The following is a 21,044-nucleotide window of genomic DNA, read 5'->3' on the forward strand; positions in this document are numbered from 1 at the left end:
GTGGCAAGGGTCAACAGGAGATTCTCGAGTATTGCGAGATGCTTTGCGTCGTCAAAGTTGTCTCCATATTCCAAATGGTAATATCATGAAATGATGAAACTTTATTTAAAATATAAAAGAAATATGCATATTTTTTATATATAATATTTTTTAAAGCCATTGTAAGTAAATATTTTCTTGTGGATGCAGGGTATACAAATGGCCTTGGATTTTTAGCACCTTATCGAGGGACTAGATCATCTTAATGAGTGGATCGGAAACACCCCTCAAAACTACAAGGAATTATTTAATCTTCGTCATGCAAGTGCAAGGAATGTTATTGAAAGGTCATTTGGGGTATTGAAGAAAAGATGAAGTATATTAAGAACTCATTCTTTTTTGATATAAAAACACAAATAAGAATTATTAATGCTTGTTTCATGCTACATAATTTCATAAGAGATGGACAACAAAGTGACCCAATTTTGGAAGCCCAAGACTAGGAACTTTTATCTGTTGTTGACAATGAGTTAATTAATCAACAAATGGAAAGAGTCACAAATAATATTGGAGATGAAGTCACAACTATTCAAGCAACTGAGGAATGGACAAGATTCTATGATAGTTTAGCAATGAATATGTTTGCCACCTATCAGATAAGAAGAAACTTTGATTAGGGAGATGTTTTTAGTGGATTTGGATTTTGTTTCTTATGTGTAATTGACTCTATACTCATGTATGTGTGATACTTTGGATTTTTGTATTTCATAATACTTTGGATTTTGTTTTCTTTTTATGTGTAATTAATTTTATACTTTCGTAGAATGCTAATTTGACATGTCTCACCTTTATATTTATGTAATTATATGTGAGATTTTTTTTTGTCTAGAGAAATGGAATCAAGCAATGTGAAGAACAAGTCAAGTGGAAAAAGAAAGATGTCTAGTGAGGACACAAGAAGTTACTTCACATGGAACTTGGAAATGGATCGTGTGCTAGCTGATGTGCTTTGAGATCAAAGAAATTTGGGCAATAAAGATGATGGAAATTAGAAAGCAGTAGCATATAGTACTGCAACTCAAATTTTGTCCAAGCGTTTTGGAGTTCGCCTCATGGCAGATAATGTTAAGAACCGTTTTAAGCTTTGGAGAACATGGTATGGAATTGTGAGTGACATTCTTAGTCAAAGTGGATTTGATTGGGATAGCACAAAGTACATGATTATCGTTGAAAATGAAATTGCATGGAATGAATATGTAAAGGTAGTCAATCATCTTTTAATTTTATTCAATTGTAGTTATTATTTATGTTGTTATTAACGTGTTTCTATTTTTTTTTTCTAGTCACATGAAAAGGCCAAACGATTTTGATTCAAAGTCATTCCTAATTGGGATGATATTGTTGACCTATGTGCAAAGGATAGAGCTATTGGACTCGGAGCAGAAAATGCATTAGATGCAGATGATATCATGAGCAAAGAAACAAATGAAGAGGAAACAATTAATAGTGTGAGTTTTGACTTAGAGGGATCAAGTTCTGCCACAAGAAAAAACATTCGCCCAAGTAAGAGTGGAGAGAAAGAAGGGATGATTTCCTCAATGAAAGAAGTAGCCAAGTCATTGAAAGAATTTGTTGAAGTGACTAAGAAGAAGATGGAGAACAAAAAAAAAGATGGAGATAAAAGAAGCTCAAGAAATGATACATGAAGTGGTGAGTGAGCTAGATAATATACCTAATTTTAATGGTGCACTTCGACATAGAGCAATCAATTGGTTGACAGAAAATCCCATTAAGTTTGTGATTATAAAAGCTCTTCCATTGGATGAGAAAGATGATTCCATCTCTTCTTTTATGCCTTAATGCCAAATTACAGGTACATTTGATATCATGACAAGTATGTTGATGTTATATAATTATGTTTTACATTTATATCTCTCATTTTATATAGCAAATTATGTTTTAACAAATATGATTTGTTTAGTAACACTTAACATTATGTTTTCTTCTGCAGAAAAGATGTGAATGAATTTGTGTGCTAAAGCAAATGCAATTAAAAAATTTGAAATTATTTTGGAAGTTGGACTTATTTTGTGACTAGATTTTGCTTCAGTCCAAGTTTTTTTTTTGGTGTAATTGCATTACTGGCCAATAACTTCTACAAAAAAACAAGTTTTATCTATAGACTTCTAAATAACATTCCAAGGTGAAATGGTACTAAATATTTTTTATGTTGTGAGTTTTGTAGTGGGTCGTAAATGGAATAATGATTTAAATAGTTAAATTAATATATTTTTAATTGAAATAGATTAAAATAGTACATATTTATTGGAATACCACACTCGACAAATACTACATAGAATTTATTAATGAAAAAAATAATTCTTTTGTTAAAAAATTGTTTTATTCAAATATAAAATTTTAAAAAAGAATGCATTTGATTATTTTATCAAAATAAGAAATTTTAAAAATGAAGAAATTTAATTTCTTTATCCAAATATAAAATTTTGAAAATGAAGAAATTCAATTTCTTTATCCAAACACAGAATTTTGAAAATGAAGAAATTTAAATTAAAGTATTTGAAATTCTCAGAATTTAAAATTCTTTAGGGGCTGTTTGGTTTGATTGTTTTTTGTGTTTTCATTTTAACTGGAAATAAAAAATGGTGATGGAAGTGTGTTTGATTGAATTTTTGAAAACATTTTCAGTGAAAATATTTTCTCAAACAAACCGAAAACGGGAAATAATAAAATCTCGTTTTTAGTTGAAATCAAAAACCTCATTTTGGATAAAAATGAAAACGTGGTGACATGAAATGTAATTTTAAGCAAATGTAAAAATACATTTCCTTTCGAAAATGCATTTTCAGTATTTTTATTTTTATCTTTTGAAAGCAGAAAACAAGAAGTCTAATTAAACATGTTTTCAGACTTCTAATCTTTTAAAAATAAAAATAATTTTCAAAAAATAAAAACAAAATAAAATTAAAAACAAAAATACAAATCAAACACACCCTTAAAATTTTAAATTTGTCTGTACAAAGATACTTGGTTACCTACAAAAATAGTTGCTAATACTTCTAAACGTGTATACGAGGCGGCTGGTAAGTGTGCAGCAGTGTGAAAGTAGAATTTGTTGGGTACACGTGTTCTTGAATGATTGGTTGAAGCAAAGTAAACTTTCCTTTCAAACCATGAAGCAAGTGGTCGACCGAGGAAGTTGATAAGCAGGTTTATTGGGGAAGTTCACAAGCACGATAAATTTGGAAGAGATTTTTTCGTATTATTTTAAAATAAAATTGGTGAATAAGCACGTGTTGCTGAGTAAAATGCGTAGGACCATGTTGATGCGGGTATTTAAACGACTTTGACTGACACTGCTAAAAGTGTTTTTTTTTTTTGCAACGCTTTTTAAGTATTGAACCTTTTTTTGCAACGACTCTATGTGGGTAAGCCACAACCCGTGCGAATTTTCCTAGCCTTTTCGAAATCTCGCCGACACATACGCGTATCTTTATTTATTCTTTTTCTATTGTACCTTTTTTTTGGAAGACTTTTATAAAATTGAAATACGGAATAAATGCGATAAAAAAGAGTTTACTTTTTTAGTATAATAGTGCTTCATCAATTTGAAATTTTAATAAATATAATTTTTAAGTATTAGTTATAAAAATTAATAAATTTATTATATAATAATTTTGATTAAACCGCAATATAAATTTCATTATATTGTTATTGGATATATTATTTACTCAATTCTTTGTATGAATTAATTATTCTATAAGCATTTAAATTCCTACGGATGTGAGGAATAAGTATTTTTATATTCATATTTTTAATTATATATTAAAATGGTTTTATTAATGAATCAAACTAATATAAAATAACAGGTAATTGAATTTAAGTTAATAAAATAAATAGTAAATTATAAGCATAATTCTTTTAATTGAAGTCTACAAGGTTTGACCTGACTAAGCTTTGATAAAATATTGACTAAAATGTGTCTTTAGTTTATTAAAATATAATGTTTATGGTTGGTGGTTCTCCAGTTCTATGCCGTTGAGATGTTGTGAATAAGGATGAAATACTTATGAAAAATATACTATAATACTAGTTAGTGGTGAGTTTATCATGGTACAGTTGTGTAATATATTTGTATCTAACATTTGTGAAATTAGTTGTATTTGAATTTTTTTTTTTTGGAAAAAATGTAAATTATATTAAACCCAAAATGATACAATAATAAACGGGGCATACGCCGCAGTTAAAGAAAATCAAAAGTCTTCTTAATACAAGAAGACCTATATCAAGATGCTAAAACAAATGCAACAGGTGCGCTTGTCTATACATAAGAAACTTAATTTTGCTAATAACCTCTATGACAGAAAATTGATAATCTTCAAAAATCAGCTTGTTCCTAGACAGCCAAATGTAGTAGACTGTAATTGCTATAGTCAGACAACATAATTTTTCTTGAACACCTGATGTGGATCTGCCCCTAATTAAAGAGTCAGTAATGCGCTGTAAAGAAGTGAAACGCCTGCGGAAAGGAGCCAAATCACGAATGTGAGCTCAAACTTGGAGAGATTTTCTGAAAGAAAAGAACAAATGAGCATTTGACTCAGACTCATTTGAACATAAAGGGCAGAGGGAACCCTTGTTCAAAAAAGCAACTTTGTCAAGAGTAAGCAGCCGATTCCTTTTAGCAAGCCACAAAATGAAAGACATCTTAGGGGGGATTGCTGGGTTCCATATAACAGAACACCAACTAACAGTAGGCTTGACACCTCTAATGTATTCATAGACTTTGTCAACAAGCAATTGTTCATTGGTGCTCCAAGATTGAATCCTCTTTTTGGCCTCTTCCGTACTTAGCTCTTTAGAGATAATAAAGTCCCTTATTTGAATGATTTTCTTTATCAAAACTGAATCTGATGAAGAAGTATTGTAATTCCACACATCGCTCCCTCTGAAATAGTAATGGTGAACCCACCGAACCCATAGAGAATCATTCTTACAATGAAAGTCCCACAGGATACGGGAAAGAAGCATAAGGTTCCAGTCCTTGAGATTAAAAAGGCCTAAACCCCCTTCTTTTTTCGGAGAACAAACTACTGACCAAGCAACCAAGGGCTTGTTTTTGCCAATATCCGCTTTGCCCCACAGAAAATTACGGCACGAAGCGTTGATCCAGTCCAAAAAAGATTGCGGCAAAGGAAAAATCCCCATCCAGAAATTCACAATTCCTTGAATAACCGCTCTGATCAACTCTAACTTACCTGCATAAGATAAAGACTTTTTGCTCCATCCCTGAATCAGGCCAGTAATCTTGGAAAGCAAGGGAGCATAATGACATACATTTAATCTAGATGATAAAAGGGGAACACCCAAGTATCTGAAAGGGAAGTCACCCAAGCTAAATCCAGTAAGCTGCTGAATATGAGAAAGCTCATGAGGCCTAATACCGGCTGAGTATATGGCAGATTTATCAGAGCTGATGGAAAGCCCCGAAACCCTACAGAAGTGCTGAAGCTTGGCAAACATAGTTGACATGGAAGGGATATTTCCTCTAGATAGAAGCATAATATCATCTGCAAAAGCCAAATGAGATAGCTGAATACTTGCATAGTTGAGATGAAATTTAAAATTGACATCTTCCTTGAGGCTGCTCATATCTCTGGAAAAGTACTCCAAACAGAGCACAAACAGATAAGGGGAGAGAGGATCCCCTTGTCTAAGACCCCGCTGCCCTTTGAAGTGACCATAAATGGATCCATTGACTGCCACACTAAAGGAAGTGGAAGAAACACATTCCATGATCCAAGTACAGAACTGGGCTGGAAAGCCAATGGACTTAAGCATCCAATCCAAGAATTCCCAGGAAATGGAATCATAAGCTTTATGCAAGTCAATTTTCAGGAGACATCTCGGAGAGGATCTTTTCCGGGCATATTTGCGCAAAATCTCTTGAACTAGGAAGATGTTGTCCATCATCTTTCTGTTCTTAATGAAAGTAGTTTGAGTTTCCCCAATAATAGTCTCAAGCACTGGGGCTATGCGGTTAGCCAGAATTTTAGATACAATCTTGTATAACAAATTACAGCAAGATATGGGTCTAAAATGGTTAACCTGGGAGGCCTGATCATGCTTAGGAATAAGCGCAATAATAGCATGGTTGAGCTGCTTTAGAATTTTTCCAGTTGTAAAGAATTCATTAACCGCTGCAAAGATATCATCACCAATGATATTCCAAGCCTTCTTGAAGAATAAAACATTGAAACCATCTGGCCCAGGAGCTTTATTATTATCCATCACAAAAATAACGTTCCAAACCTCTTGCTTAGAAGTAGGACAAAGTAAGGCTGCAAAGCAATCGGTGGGAACCTTAGGACCCCTGTTGCATATCGAAATGGAAGGAGTTTGGGTTAGCTCATGAGCACTAAACAAATTCCTAAAGTGTTTCACAAAAGCAAGGGCAATTTCATCTTGGGAGGAAGTGTTATGCCCATCCTCTAGCCTTATGGCAGCAATAAACCGACTGTGTCTGTTGCGCTTGATTAAAGTATGAAAGAATTTGGAGCATTTATCAGCCTGCAGGAGATATTTGTTTTTGATGAGCTAAGAAAATTTCATAGACTCCGTTTTTCTAAGCATAATGGTTTGCCCTCTAGTGCGGTTTGCCAGAGCAAGAAGGGAAGGATCTTGAGGATTTTGCTTTAGAGAATTAAGCACACTGTTATATTCAGCCTCAGCTAGCTCTACTCGGTTGGAGATGTTGCTGAACTCCTGCTTAAAAAGATTCTTCAAGGGAGCTTTAAGAGCTTTCAATTTCTTACAGACCTTGAACATGCTACAGCCATGAATATTTTGCTTCCAGCCATCTGCAACAATTCTTAAGAAATTTGGATGATCCACAATAGCATTGTTGAATTTAAATGGAGAATTACCTCTAGGCACTACCAACTCAGTGGTGACAACTAAAGGATTATGGTCTGAGATAGAAATAAACTCCATAACTTCACAAGCATAATTTCCAAAGGAATTGAACCAGGCCTGGTTACATAAAGCTCTATCCAGTTTGCTCCACACCCTGCCATAAGTCCACGTGTACAAGGGGCCATGAGTGTTGATGCTCCCCAACCCTAGGTCAGAATAGCAATCAACAAAATCTTGCAACTCATAAGCATTGGGCTCAGCTCCATTGAAACGGTCGGTGGGAGACAGAATGGAGTTGAAGTCACCAATGAGGAGCCAGGGGCAATTCATATTAGCATTGATACTATTCAGATTTATCCAAAGAGATCTTCTTGCCATAATGGAGTGAAGACCATAGATGAATGAAACCTGAAGGCGTTTGGCAGTGGTTTTACAATCAATAGCACAATGAATCAATTAGGCATTTGACTCCAAAACAGAAAGATGAATCTTATCCTGCTTCCAGAGGATAAGAATTCTGCCAGCATTATGAGAAGCAAAGTTATGGGTGAAGTGCCAGTCACTAAACTTTCTTCTCATGATTTCCTCAACTGAAGTCTTATTCAACTTTGTTTCCAACACAACCATGACGTTAATTTCCTTACAGCGAAGGAAGTTCTGCATCGCATGATGCTTCAGAGGCAAATTAAAGCCTCTGATGTTCCAAGAGGCAATGATCATGGATTCGGACGGGAGGAAGCCTCCTCGACCCTAGTTACAGCTTTATGATTTCGTCCTATTTGGACATCAGCTTGCATATCCTCAATACGAGTTATATTCCTTCCGTCCTTGGGTGTTGCCTAGTGGCTTGGCTACCGACGGAGTGGGTTTTTGCTCTCTACAAACGCTGGGGTTCCTTCTTTGATCCTAGGGAGTTTTAACTGCCTCGGTCTCTAAAGCTTTTCCTTGTGTTTTCCAATCGCGTGCCCTATCACTTTTTCTCATCTTGGGCTATGAAATAGTTGCCAGTTTGAAATGCTCTTGATGGGGAAGAACAAGGGTCGCCAATCGCACTCAGCTGCAAAGCAAATTATGGTGAAGGGTACTACCTCAGGTTCAGGTAAATCCCAAACATCTGCTACTTCTGGTCTGGCTGGTTGCTTGGATGTTGTCCAAGCAAATCAGAATGCTTATACTGCTTCACAGGATAATCTTGTAGGCAAGGTGCTCGTAAAAAAGACAGGGACAAGTTCTGCAAAAACTGATGATGTCGCACACCAAGTGTTTGATAATTTGTCGCAATGCAGTGCTGAATCTGAATCTTCCCCAGAGGTTTCTTGCACCTTAGGGGACAATGATTCAACCACTAATGATGATTCATCTCACTCCTGTGGCTCTAAGTCATCACCGCAGTTAGACGACAATAAGGCTCCCACTCCTTGGGTTAATCTATTCAAAGATAACAGAAGTCCTTCCAAAGGTTTTGGAATGAAGTTCTCCCCTCCACCCTCTGATGATGAAGTGCTGTTGGAAGAAACGGATTTGCAACCCCTGGAAGAGGCTTGGGGACATAGCCTTATTGGCTATGTGGCTGGTCGATTCCCAGGAAAGAAAGCTCTGCTGGATTGTTGCCAAAAATGGGGAGTCAAGTTTTCATACTCAGCTCATGAAAGTGGTTGGCTGGTGTTTAAATTTGAGTCTGAGGACGATCTGAACCAAGTCCTCTCTGCAGGCCCTTACTTCATATTTCAAAGACCCCTACTGCTAAAGGTTATGCCAGCATTCTTTGACTTTGGCAATGAAGAGCTCAGCAAGATCCCTGTCTGGGTTAAACTCAGAAATCTACCTCTGGAGCTTTGGAATCCTCAAGCCTTAGGGAAAATCCTGTCCAAGATTGGTTCGCCCATTCGATCTGACCATCTTACTGCTTCTAAGGGGTCTATTTCTTTTGCTAGAGCTTTAGTTGAGGTTGATGCTTCTTTGGAGCTCATCGGTGAAGTGCGATTTAGACTTCCTACAGGGAAAACTTTTGTGCAAAAGATTGAGTATGAAAATAGACCTTCTTTTTGCACTCACTACAAGATGATTGGGCACCGCCTCACTAATTGTAAAACTTTCACTGCAAATAAGTCTGTTCTCATCACAGCCTGCCCCACCTTGGATCAGCCACAAGTGGGTGATTCAACAATGCCCCCACATACCAATACAGCAGGCCCCTCTGATAATCCAATGAATGTCCAGACTAATCTGTCTGTCCCTCCTCACAGAAAACATGTCCTGGTTGCAAATCATGTTCCTGTCCTTCAGAATTCTTCTGACCTCAAAGAAACAGGAAACACTGAGTTGGATGATCCTATAGAAGAGGGGTTTGTTCAGGTGAAAACAAAACACCAGAAAAAAGGTAAAAAAGTGTCACTCATATTTGAAATTAGTTGTATTTATAGGAGTATGAGATAACATGGGGTCAAAAGCCCCCAAAGGGTAATATTACTCTATTTGAACAAAATACCTTACTCGAGTCAAGGCACATTTTCTTATACTTAACTATATTATAGAAATCTTGTTCATGTTTATGACATCAATTTCGGTAAACATTTGATGTAATGGGGTAGGAATGACAATCTGGAGCGGGATAGGCGGGTTGACCCATGCCAGTCCACCATAAATTCAGCAGGATGGGGTGGAAACTTCAGCTCACCAGCTCGCTTAGGCCTATCGGTCCACCTCTATATTTTCTTTTAAAAAAGTGAATATATGTACATATTATACTTCATATCTCTATCACTATTATATTTAATTGTTAAATGGATTGTCAACTTAAAATTAGCAATTAATAATATTCTAATTTCTATGGCAAAATAACTAAAATATTTTGTCAACTATATACACCTTATGTTGTTTTATAATAAATTTTTAAATTAACAATGTTTACTTTTTTCTATGATAATATAGTCATTCAATTTACAAACAGGGGAATCATAATTTTTTTATTAGGTCCTACAGTCATATATAAACGTTTTTACTCGTTTAATATTGTAATCAAGTTATAGAGCACATTGCTTTTGTACAATGAACTTGCATGAGCACTATCATATTATATTCAAGTCATTATATTGGTACTATATTAATATTAAAACTTATCTACTCTTCAGGTTAATATCAATGTTAAGCTTGAAATTATACCTTATTTGATATATTCACTTTATTCATTTAGTCACTTCTCATTCTTTTTTAAAATTTGCATCTTACTACTGCACTTGTCAAGATATGTGACCACTTGTTAAAATATGCATTCACTTTTCTTTTCTTTTTAAATTTATGGTTTGAAAATTAAATTTTTTAAAACGTAATTTAGTAATTTGATATAATTTAAATTTATTTTATAAAATATGACGGGTTAGCTCGTTGGCCCACCCATAAAAGGGACATGCATAGGTGTTTAGCCCATTCTACCTATAGTGAGCTAGCTGAGCCCGACCCATTTTTGGCAGACTAAAGTTTGAGCAGGCTTAAACAGGGTAGGCTAGCTTACATTTGAGTGTTGCTAGGTGCACCCAACAAAGCTTTTAAATGGCAAAAATGTCCCTAGCTTCTTTCTTCCTTAAAAATGTAATTTTTTTCAAAAAAGTTGTTTACCTCCATTTTCAGAAACGCTGTGCTTCTCTCGTTTTCTCTTTTTCGTGCGGCATTGCCTCTGGTTCATGGGGGTACCAGCGTTGAGCGCAACGGTGAAGGTGAAGGTACCGGCGTTGAGCGTTGCAGTGGTTGGTGGCGGCAAACGAGGTACGCAGATGGTGGTTTGACTATCGCGGATGTACGGATGACTTTCGGATCAAGTTGATCCGTAAGTCTATTACGGATCAACTTAATCCGTAAGCTGCTTCATACTCTTGCGGATCAAGTTGATCCGTAAATGATTTACGGATCAACTTGATCCGGAAGTTTCTTACAGATCAACTTGATCCAGAAGGCTGTTACGGATCAACTTGATCCGTATCTGTATTATTTTTGGTATTTGCTGTTTTTGCATTTATTTTCCTTTTTTTCTTTTAAATTACTAATTTTTTTGTGTGGCCATTTTTTGTTTGAGTTGGTTAGATGGACGAAGATGAGTGGATGTATGAAATAATGTCTGAATGAGAGGATATGGATTATGAAAATGCAGAATCATGTGGTGCGAATGAACCACATGTTGATTGTTCGGATGCGTTCAAGACTTCTCAGGTTATAATGTTAATGTTTGTCACAGATTTAATAAAATGAATACTAGTAGAAAACTTAAATTATGTGGATTTTGTAGGTGTTTGAGTGCCGAGAGGATGTTTTGCGGTGGGCTCGATCTGTGGCTAATGAAAACGGATTTGTGGCGGTGATTTTAAGGTCGAACACAAACACAGGTAGTAGAGGAAGGACTACGTTTGTGTTAATTGGCTGTGAAAGGAGTGACGAATATAGGTGTAGGAAAAAAGAATTTATCAGAAGAGACACTGGGACTAGGAAATGTGGTTGTCCCTTCAAGTTTCGTTGCAAGCCAGCGGTTGGAGGAGAAGGTTGGATGGTGAAGTTGATTTGTGGAGTGCATAATCAGGAATTGGCCAAGTCATTAGTTGGACATCCATATGCGAGGCGATTGACTAAAGTTGAAAAAACACTTATTGTTGATATGACGAAGTCCATGGTGAAGCCAAGAAACATTCTGCTAACTCTGAAGGAACACAATGCCAATAGCTGTACGACCATTAAACAGATATACAATGCAAGAAGTGCATTTCGTTCTTCCATAAGAGGAAGCGATCTTGAAATGCAACATCTGATGAAGCTTCTTGAACGTGATCAATATATTCATTGGCACAGAATAAAGGATGAAGACGTGGTTCCTAATATCTTTTGGTGTCACCTTGATTCAGTGAAGTTAGTCAACGCATGTAATTTGGTGTTTTTGATAGACAACACCTACAAAACAAACCGGTACAGACTCCCATTGCTCGATTTTGTTGGGGTGACACTGGCTGGGATGACATTCTCTGTCGATTTTGCATATGTGGAGGGTGAACGCGTTAATAATTTGGTATAGGCTTTACAACACTTCCGAGGCCTTTTTTTAAAGCGTGATGCCCTCCCTGGAGTTATTATCACTGATAGAGACCAAACATTGATGAATGCAGTGAAGGATGTATTCCTTGAATGCACAAATTTGTTGTGCAACTTTCACATAAACAAGAATGTGAAGGCCAAATGTAAATCACTAATTGCGCAAAAAAATGCTTGGGATTATGTCATGAATTGCTGGGGATCTCTGACTGATTGTCCTTCAAAACAGGAATTTGATGAATGCCTGAAGAAATTCGAAATAGCTTGCGCACCTTGGCCAATGTTTGTTGACTATGTCAAGGAAACATGGATAATACCACACAAGGAAAAATTTGTTTCCGCCTGGACTAATAAGGTAATGCACTTAGGAAACACAACAACAAATAGTTATGAAACTGTTCAACTATTTCTATTAACGTTGAAGAATTTATGGAATTGTATTATTGTATATGTTTATTTTTATTTGTGTATTTGAAATGTAGGGTTGAATCTGCTCACTCGTCTTTAAAAAGACTGTTACAAAATAGCATTGGAGACTTATGCAGTGTGTGGGATGCCATGAATAACATGATTACGTTGCAGCACACGGAGACGAAAGCATCATTTGAAACAAGTACACATGTTGTTGGACATGTGTTCCAAAAAACCTTATACAAGAGGCTGCTTGGAATGGTTTCAAGGTATGCTTTAAATCAGATTACTACTGAATTAGAGCGTGTTGACTATGCTGGCAAGAATCCCTCAAGTTGTGGTTGCGTGGTGAGAACCACGCTCGGTCTTCCTTGTGCTTGTGAGCTATCCAAATATGTTGGTAGTTGCATCCCACTGGATTCAATCCATATGTTCTGGAGGAGACTCAGTTTTTTAGACCAAGGGTTATCTGAGCCCGAGGTGGGCATCAAGGACGTAATGGAAACAATATCCAAAAAATTTGAAGAACTTGATGTTTGTGGCAAGTTTACTCTAAGGACTAAACTTTGGGAAATTGCATACCCTGATCAGAATTCGATGTGCCCTCCTCCAGCAAAGGTTAACACAAAGAGGGCACCAAAGAAAACTACGAGCAGGATCCCAAGGTCAACAAAGCGTGATCCATCTTACTGGGAGTATGTAGATGGCTTTGAATCTATGCAAAATAGCAATTCGTCGGTGAGGCGTACTGCATCATCCTCTGAGCAACCGAATCGAACAACGATGATGCCCATGTTGGACTAGTTTCAGCCATTTATGCACGACTTCATTGATAAGATTGTTGATGTCAAAGCTGATGGTAACTGTGGATATCGGCCGATTGCCGGTTTATTAGGTATGGGTGAAGACTCTTGGTCGGTGGTCTGCAACAATCTGCTTAAAGAACTTGCCAATTTCTCAGAAGACTATATCAAGCTCTTTGGTGGCACGGAGAGATTTGAGGAATTAAGGATGTCACTACTTGTTGATGGGTTAACCAAGGTATGTAATTTATGTATTTGAAATTAAGTTTGACGTGTATATTTGTTTCATTCAGGTGACAACGGATAAGTGAATGGATATAACGGACATGGGACATGTCATTGCATTAAGGTATAACGTAATCGGTGTATCCTTATCCTTGTCTAAACAACAAAACATGACATTCTTTCCTCTTAGAAGTCAACCACTGACAAATTCTTCATTGCATTGTATAATTTGTATCGATCATGTGTATGACAATCATTTTGTTGAGGTACATTGTAGATATGAAGTGTTTTTTTTATGTTTATGAAATGAGTTTTGTAGGATTGAGTTAACGTTTTTTTCGCATATACAACAGGTTTATTTAAAAGAACGTTGTCCCTTACTGCCTATAGCATTGTTATGGTCTAGCAATTATCATCCGCAGGCGAAGTCGTGGCCAAATCCATATATTAGCAGAATGCAGCATTACTAGAGCTTCGTGATGTTCAAGAGAGATTATGTTGACATAAATGATGATTGAACATATAATTTATAAATGGCTGATCGTTTTGAACATGTAATTTATTTGTTATGTCCACAACAAAATTATTACTTAATTCTAAAAAAGCATGTATGATATATCGTTGTCTGACTTGACTACACATTGTGGAAAACCGTGTATGATAAATTATTGTCTGCATTAACATAAAACGTGTGAAAGAACCCTGCACAGCATGACTACACATGCAGATCTGATGTAAGCTAAAGCATGTCACGTTATTGGTGTAGTTGACAACACATACAGAAAGCATGTGCATGAGTATTTTTAATCTTTAAAAAATGTAGCACTGATATTAAAAGTCATCTATATATATGGCATAACCTAACCCTGTAAGAAAGCACAAGTTTCAGTATCAACCCAAGTCTTACAAAAAACTATGGCATTCTTGGGAGAGACAAGCAGTCAGACAGTTGTGAACTCCACATTAGGTTTTATTTTCCAAATGGATCCATTGTTCACAACGACAGTGGTGTTTCCTTTCAAGCTTCCACTCCAGTTCCCATTCGAGTACCTATCGGATGTGATTTTCAAACGTTAAAAACCAAAATACACAATACCCTTAAGCTAACCGACAAGCAATTTTTGGATGAAATTTACTACCGGCAGCCTTTCACGTATGCAGGTAATCAATTTCGGTTTCAATGTATGCAACTGAAAGATAATGCTGATGTTAACACAATGTTAATCTGTAATCATGAATTTTCGTTTGTTGGTCTGATTGAGTTATTATGTAGCATTGCTAGAACCCCAAATGGTATTTTAAACTTACTTGAAGCTACTATGACCCCTACTCATGATGCCCTGCTATATTACAATGGGAGGTGGAACATGTCACGCCAAAATGAGTTTGTTGGTTACTTGTTCACAGGAAAAAATCCCAAAAACTTTGATATTCCCACCGGATGTACCATGGATGAACTGAAGGATTTGATCAAGCAAGTTGCGCCTCGTGGAATTCCCCCTTATGGTATTGATGAAACACAAATTGTAAGGCGATTGTTTTTTCGGAAACCAACTCACCATGAGTATTCAGAAAAAGTTATAAAATTCGAAATATTTGAACTGAAAACCAACGATGACGTGATGAAGGTGCTCATTGAGTCTAACTACTGGAAAAAGATTGGGCCAATAGAAATTTTAGCTGTTTTCAGTAAACCTGTACCGCAAATGGAAGACGAGTTGTCCTTGTCGCAAAATTAGCATGAGTTAGTTGTAGTATTTGATGCGAATTTAATTTTGATCGACTATGCTGAAGTTAATGTACTGTTTGAATTCATGTATTGCATAATCGTTTTCAATTAGAAGAATCTCAACTAAAAAAATAGATTACTATATATAACAAATTAATTAATGTAACAGCGACATTACCAACGATAACAATGAGAAGCACTGGCAGCAAAGAATAAACAATTCCAAATACCTGCCAATGTTTATACCTCAACAACTAAAAACTAAGACGAAGAACACAAGTCTGAAGCACAAAAAACAAAAGGGGGATAATAGAAATGAAAATGGAACTAAAAAGAAGAAAACAAAGTGCATGCATTCATATTGATGAGGAATCTGTTTACTAATCTCACTGTGTGTGAAGTGTTTTTCATTTTATTTTTTTCTTGGAAAATGTGGAAGACGAAGGGAATAAATACAGTTTAGCGAATGGAAGGGAAGGAAGGAAGGGGTGCATGGTGGCTTTGGTGTTGATTCGCCACCGGCCATATGCAGTCAACACAAAATTAATCAGGTTGTCACACTGTTTCAGGTTCTAGGGACAAATTCAGAGTCAGTGGAATTGACTGACACGTGTCCGTTGTCCTTTCCTACTTAGGGTTCTCTTTGTCTTCGGCCTTTCACTTTCAAACTTTGCAGCCAAACCAGCCAATTATCCGGTTTGCATGCCTGCACTAAAAAACATGAATTGGTTTTTTGGGTTTAGGGTTTACGGTTTGGTTTTAGGATTTAGGGCATAAAGAAGTACGCATTAGCATTGGCATTGGCATTGGCATTGATATTGTTATTGGTTTGTGTGTAGAGTCCGATAGACTAGAATGACGGCTACTAGCATTCTCTCTCTTCATAACACCCCATTTATGATTTTCCCTTCCATTCACGCCAATCGCTTGCACTTTCTATACTATACTTTCTCGTGCTTTGTGACTGTCACTCACTCACTCAAAAACCAAACATGCCCTTAAGTCCACCAAAATGATGAAATACTTCCTCCTTTCCACATTATATAATTTTAGAGAAAAAAATATTGTTCTGGATGTGTCATTTTAGAAAATATAAATACGGATTTTTATCTGAGGTTACAAAATTTTAAAAAAACATTTTTTTAATTTGATAGAACAAAATTATAATTTTTTTAATTTTTTTTTAATTTGATAGAACAAAATTCTTTTGAACTTCTTTATTTCAATTATATTTAAAGTTATATTTAAAATTACTTTTTATTAGTTGGTAAACTAAGTTAACTAGACCATTTATAATAATTTACATATACTCTAACTAAGTTAACTAGACCATTTTAATAACATGCATGCATATAGACACAAATGGAATTCACAATCAATGGAAATAAATAAAACTAACATTACTAATGAAAATAAATAAAACCAACAATACTAATGAAATGGGTTCATGTACAATATCTGTATATACATGGAATATCAATATAAAATATGCAAATAAACTACGCCTGATCCGTGCGCCGCCTGCGTCTAGACCTAACATATACTAGATGATCCTGTATATACACACCCCTAGACTCAGATGGGGCTCCAACCTGTTAAATACAAAACAAACAGATTACACAAATTTAAAAAAGAACTCACAATGTATCAATCAAATATTTGGCAATTTGTAAAATGAAGCTGTGACTGTTTACGGATTAGGTGATCCGTAAGCGTATTCCGAATCAAATTGATCAGGAAAAAGCTTACGGATCAGTTGATCGGTAAACTACGGAGACATAGTTTACGGATCAGGTGATCCGTAAGCGTATTCTGGATCAACTTGATCCGGAATACGCTTACGGATCACCTGATCCATAAACTCCTCCAAGCTTCCCTACTCCGACATCAATGGCGGAAACAGTGGACAGTGGCATTTACCTCTACGGTCGACGCTGACGACGTTCCCTCGACGTTGGACGGTGGTTCGTGGCTCCTCTTCATGAAAAAAGAAGAACAAGAATCAAACGCAAGCTCCTCTTCACGACAATGGTTCGTGGCTGAGGAAGAAGAAGAAGAAGAAGGTAGCGCGAGAGAGATAGGTCCAAGAGGTCACCAACACTATACGAAAATGGCTCTGAGGAAGAAGAAGATCAAAGGTTGTGTGAGGAAGAAGAAGAATCAAAGGGGCTGTGTGAGGAGGAAGAAGAAGAAACTGCAACGGAGAGAGAGAGTAGCGGGAGAGAGAGTCACGCATTTTTTTTTAAAAATTACCCAGGGGTATTACGGCCTTTTCACATCAAGTGCTGGGTGCACCAACAAAAATGCTGGGTGCACCTAGCAGCACTCCCAACATTTCTATCCCTAGTAATGGGTTAGTTCTACCTTTTGAGTTGAGGTATCGTGCTATGCACATTCGACCATGAGCCTAGTTGGTAACTGTTGTCCCCAACTTTCCATGCTCTTTATGTGAGTATTCAAGGTCGACCTAATGGTAAAACTACTAAAGTACATGTTTTTAGCTCAACAACAAAAAAAAATATTTACTATTAATTTTTACAAAGCAAAAAGGCCACATATATTGGGAAAAAGGTTGAACATATAATTCTCTCATTTATTTAAAGTAAACAAGTATCTCTCAAAGTTTGTTTTAGGTCTCATTCATTGTTAGGCTTTCTTTATTAGCAAAAAAATAATTATATATATATATATATATATATATATATATATATATATATATATATATATTGATTAGGCAAAGGGTATAAGCCATACTCATTACAAAACATGATCAAAGTCACCAACTAGTACATATGCCCTATACCATAATCTTCTCCTTTGATGGTTATTAATCCACCACGAAGAGAGATATAGGCAACCAACCCAAAGAAATAGTTATAGCCTCTGACAAGTCCTACCAATCACATGAGTTATAAACAGGAAATAAATGCAGGTAATAAGTGAAAACCACTTCAATCAAGTAGCCAATTGGTTGTTGTTCATAAATGTTCTCAATGAAATGTAATTACACATGTTATTGCGTAAGATAACTGACTTCAAGCTTGATTCTCTTTGTGCATGTCATCCACGTTCACAGTTATTGCCTCCCAGTTAGTGTAATTCGACATCAAGTAAAGAAATGTTACTAATAAGATTTGAAGACTTTGCAGACATGTTAAAAGATTAGAGTGCCACTCAAAGAAAGAGAACTGGATCTCCGATATTTTAGCTTCCAACCACGCCTAGGTCTTGCATTTTATAGCTTCCATGACAGAATCCAAATCAAAACTTTGTTGCAAGAATATAGCCTTGTTCTTGTGACACCACCACATCCACACATTGGCACACTGGACTAATTTCCACACTTTATTTTTTGAAGATCCAATAGCTACAGTGATGAAGCTAAAAGTCTTTTATGACTTCCTTGTGTTGTACATAAACCACACTTAGCGAGGAATAGCATTTGTTCTAGACTTTTGTTGAGCATTTACAAGTAAAAAAATGTTCCAATGTCTCACCTATTGCAAGACAACTCCTCGTGCCATAAGATTATCCAAGGCGGGTAATCTATTGGCTGAAAGTCTCCAAATAAAGATCACTACACTCTTAGGGATGAAAAGTTTCCATAGATAACTATGGAAAGGATCTTCGAAAGGATCAAGGCTAGAAGATACATACTCATATGCAATTTTAACCGTATACAAGCCTGTTGAATCATTTTTTCTATACTACCCTATCAACCATATTATGCACCAAATAAATACCCTCCAACTCCGTCAAGAATGACTCCACTATAGGCAACTCCCAATTGAACCATTGCCTTCTCCATTCAAATCTCCACCTCCAAACATCACCCAATATAGCATCCTTTTGACAAGAATTAAGAAAAGAAACCTCTTATATTTAGATATATTACGCCAAAATCTTAGCTATCTATCATCTCCTAACTTCCAAGTGATGTTTTCCAAACCATGAACCCTCTCTCCTTTTCCCACACACCTTCACCAAGTCCCTCCACCATGTAGAATCCAAATTTGATACTCTCTTGCATGGTGTATCAATCGAGTCTCTATATCTAGAATTAAGGACTAGGCACCATAAAGAATCTCTTTTGCTCATCATCCTCTACCTTTAGTTCCCTAACACAAATATTAAAAAGACCAATGTTTTTTTTATTCCCAATCTTCCATTCTCCCTTGGCTTACAAACATCTTCCCAATTTACCCATACAATTTTCTTTTTTCCTTCCTCCCCTCCCTACAAAAAGTGCCGTTGAAGTTTAGAAATTTTATTAGCCACACCCATTGGAATTCTGAAAAAAAAAGATAAAAATAAAATAGGAAGCAAAGAAAGGATCGATTTTACAAAAGTGACCATCCCTCCCCAAGAAAGTGTTTTTTGTTTCCCTTTACTCAATCTATTCCTACATTTTTCCACCACTGTTTCCTACACACCCTCCCTCTTTGGATTGGTCCCAATTGGGATCCCAAGATACACAAAAGGAAAAGACATAAAGGAACAATTTAGCAAGTAAGCATACCTATGGATCTTATCCCAAGAAACTCTTGTGAAAGTTGACCTTTAGACCTGACACCATCTCAAAGTTTCTCATAATCGCCTTAATGCATAAGACATTATGTGTAGAATCCTCTACAAAGAACAACATAACTTCCACCTATTTATTCCCCACTTTATAACCTATGTACCTCTCGCAAAGTAAGGCTTATCTCATGAAGCCACTTGTCCCTTTTGCTGCAATGAGGAATAAGAAAGGGGCAATAGGGTCTCCTTGTCTCAAACCCCTCCTAGGTACGAACTCCTCAGTAGGACTTCCATTTACAATAATAGAAATGGACGTAATCTCCAAACAAGCTTTAGTGCATGTAATCCACTTATGAATAGACCCCATCTTCCCCATAATATAAAACTAGAAATCCCACAAACATAATCGTATACCTTCTCAAAGTTAACTTTAAGCACAAGGCATGATTTCTTCCTTCTCTTAGCATCATCAACCACCTCATTTGCAATGGCTACACTATCTAACATATTTTGCTCTCCCATAAAGGCAATTTGCTTCTCACCAATAATTTTAGGGAGAACCACTCTTAGTCTTCTTGCTAAAACCTTAGACAAAATTTTATACAAGCACCCGATTAAGGATATAGGCCTAAAGTTATTAAGGCCTTGTGGATCATCCTTTTTTGAGATGAGAATGATAAACGAAGGATTTTCTCTTCTTGGAATTGCTCCATTTTCCCAAAACTCTTGCAACATATTTATAAAATCCACCTTCAATGTAGCCCAACATTTCTTGATGAAGTTAAAGTTGATCCTATCGAGTCCTGGGCTTTTATATTCCAACACCAGTTCTTTTTATTTCCATCTCACTAAAACACTCAAAAAGCAATGCATTATCCTCCCCCTCCCCTCCCTCGAGTTTGTTAGAAGCCACCCCATCAAGCTTTGGTCTATCAAAGGTTTCCTCTTGAATTCTTTTATCAAAGAAATCAAGAATACCTCTCTTTACAAACAAAGGTTCTTCTACCCATCCCTTTTCAAGTTGAAGACCTTTAATGCCATTTTCTCTCCTCTTCCAATTAATAACATTGTGGAAAAAAATTTGTTCCCATCTCCCTCCTTAAACCACTTAATTCTTGACTTTTGCTACAACAAGGATTCATTCTAGTAAACTTCCAATATTCCCCCAAGCAAAACCTTCTTGTTTCTAATTCTTCATTTGTCAACCCCAACACTTTATCTCTTTCCTCCAAGAAATTAACTTTAGCAATCAACTTCTTGCATTGTTTTTCTAGATTCTCAAAGCTCTCCATATTCCATTTCTTTAGATCTATTTTTAGAAGCTTCAATTTCTTTTTGATCACATAAGCCACTCTCCCTTGTACATCATATGA

General features: G+C 36.2%; 1 protein-coding gene across 1 annotated transcript in view; it reads left to right on the forward strand.

Annotated features, from left to right (window-relative positions):
- Positions 1–11,965, forward strand: part of LOC114391200 (protein FAR1-RELATED SEQUENCE 5-like) — a 61,724-nt gene extending 49,759 nt beyond the window's left edge. Inside the window, exon 3 of the mRNA XM_028352237.1 lies at positions 11,192–11,965. Within this exon, the coding sequence (XP_028208038.1) occupies positions 11,192–11,965 (774 nt within the window). The remainder of the gene's footprint in view (positions 1–11,191) is intronic.
- Positions 11,966–21,044: the final 9,079 nt, after the last annotated feature.

This window comes from Glycine soja, chromosome 16 (assembly GCF_004193775.1).
Source record: "Glycine soja cultivar W05 chromosome 16, ASM419377v2, whole genome shotgun sequence".
NCBI classification, from domain to species: domain Eukaryota; kingdom Viridiplantae; phylum Streptophyta; class Magnoliopsida; order Fabales; family Fabaceae; genus Glycine; species Glycine soja.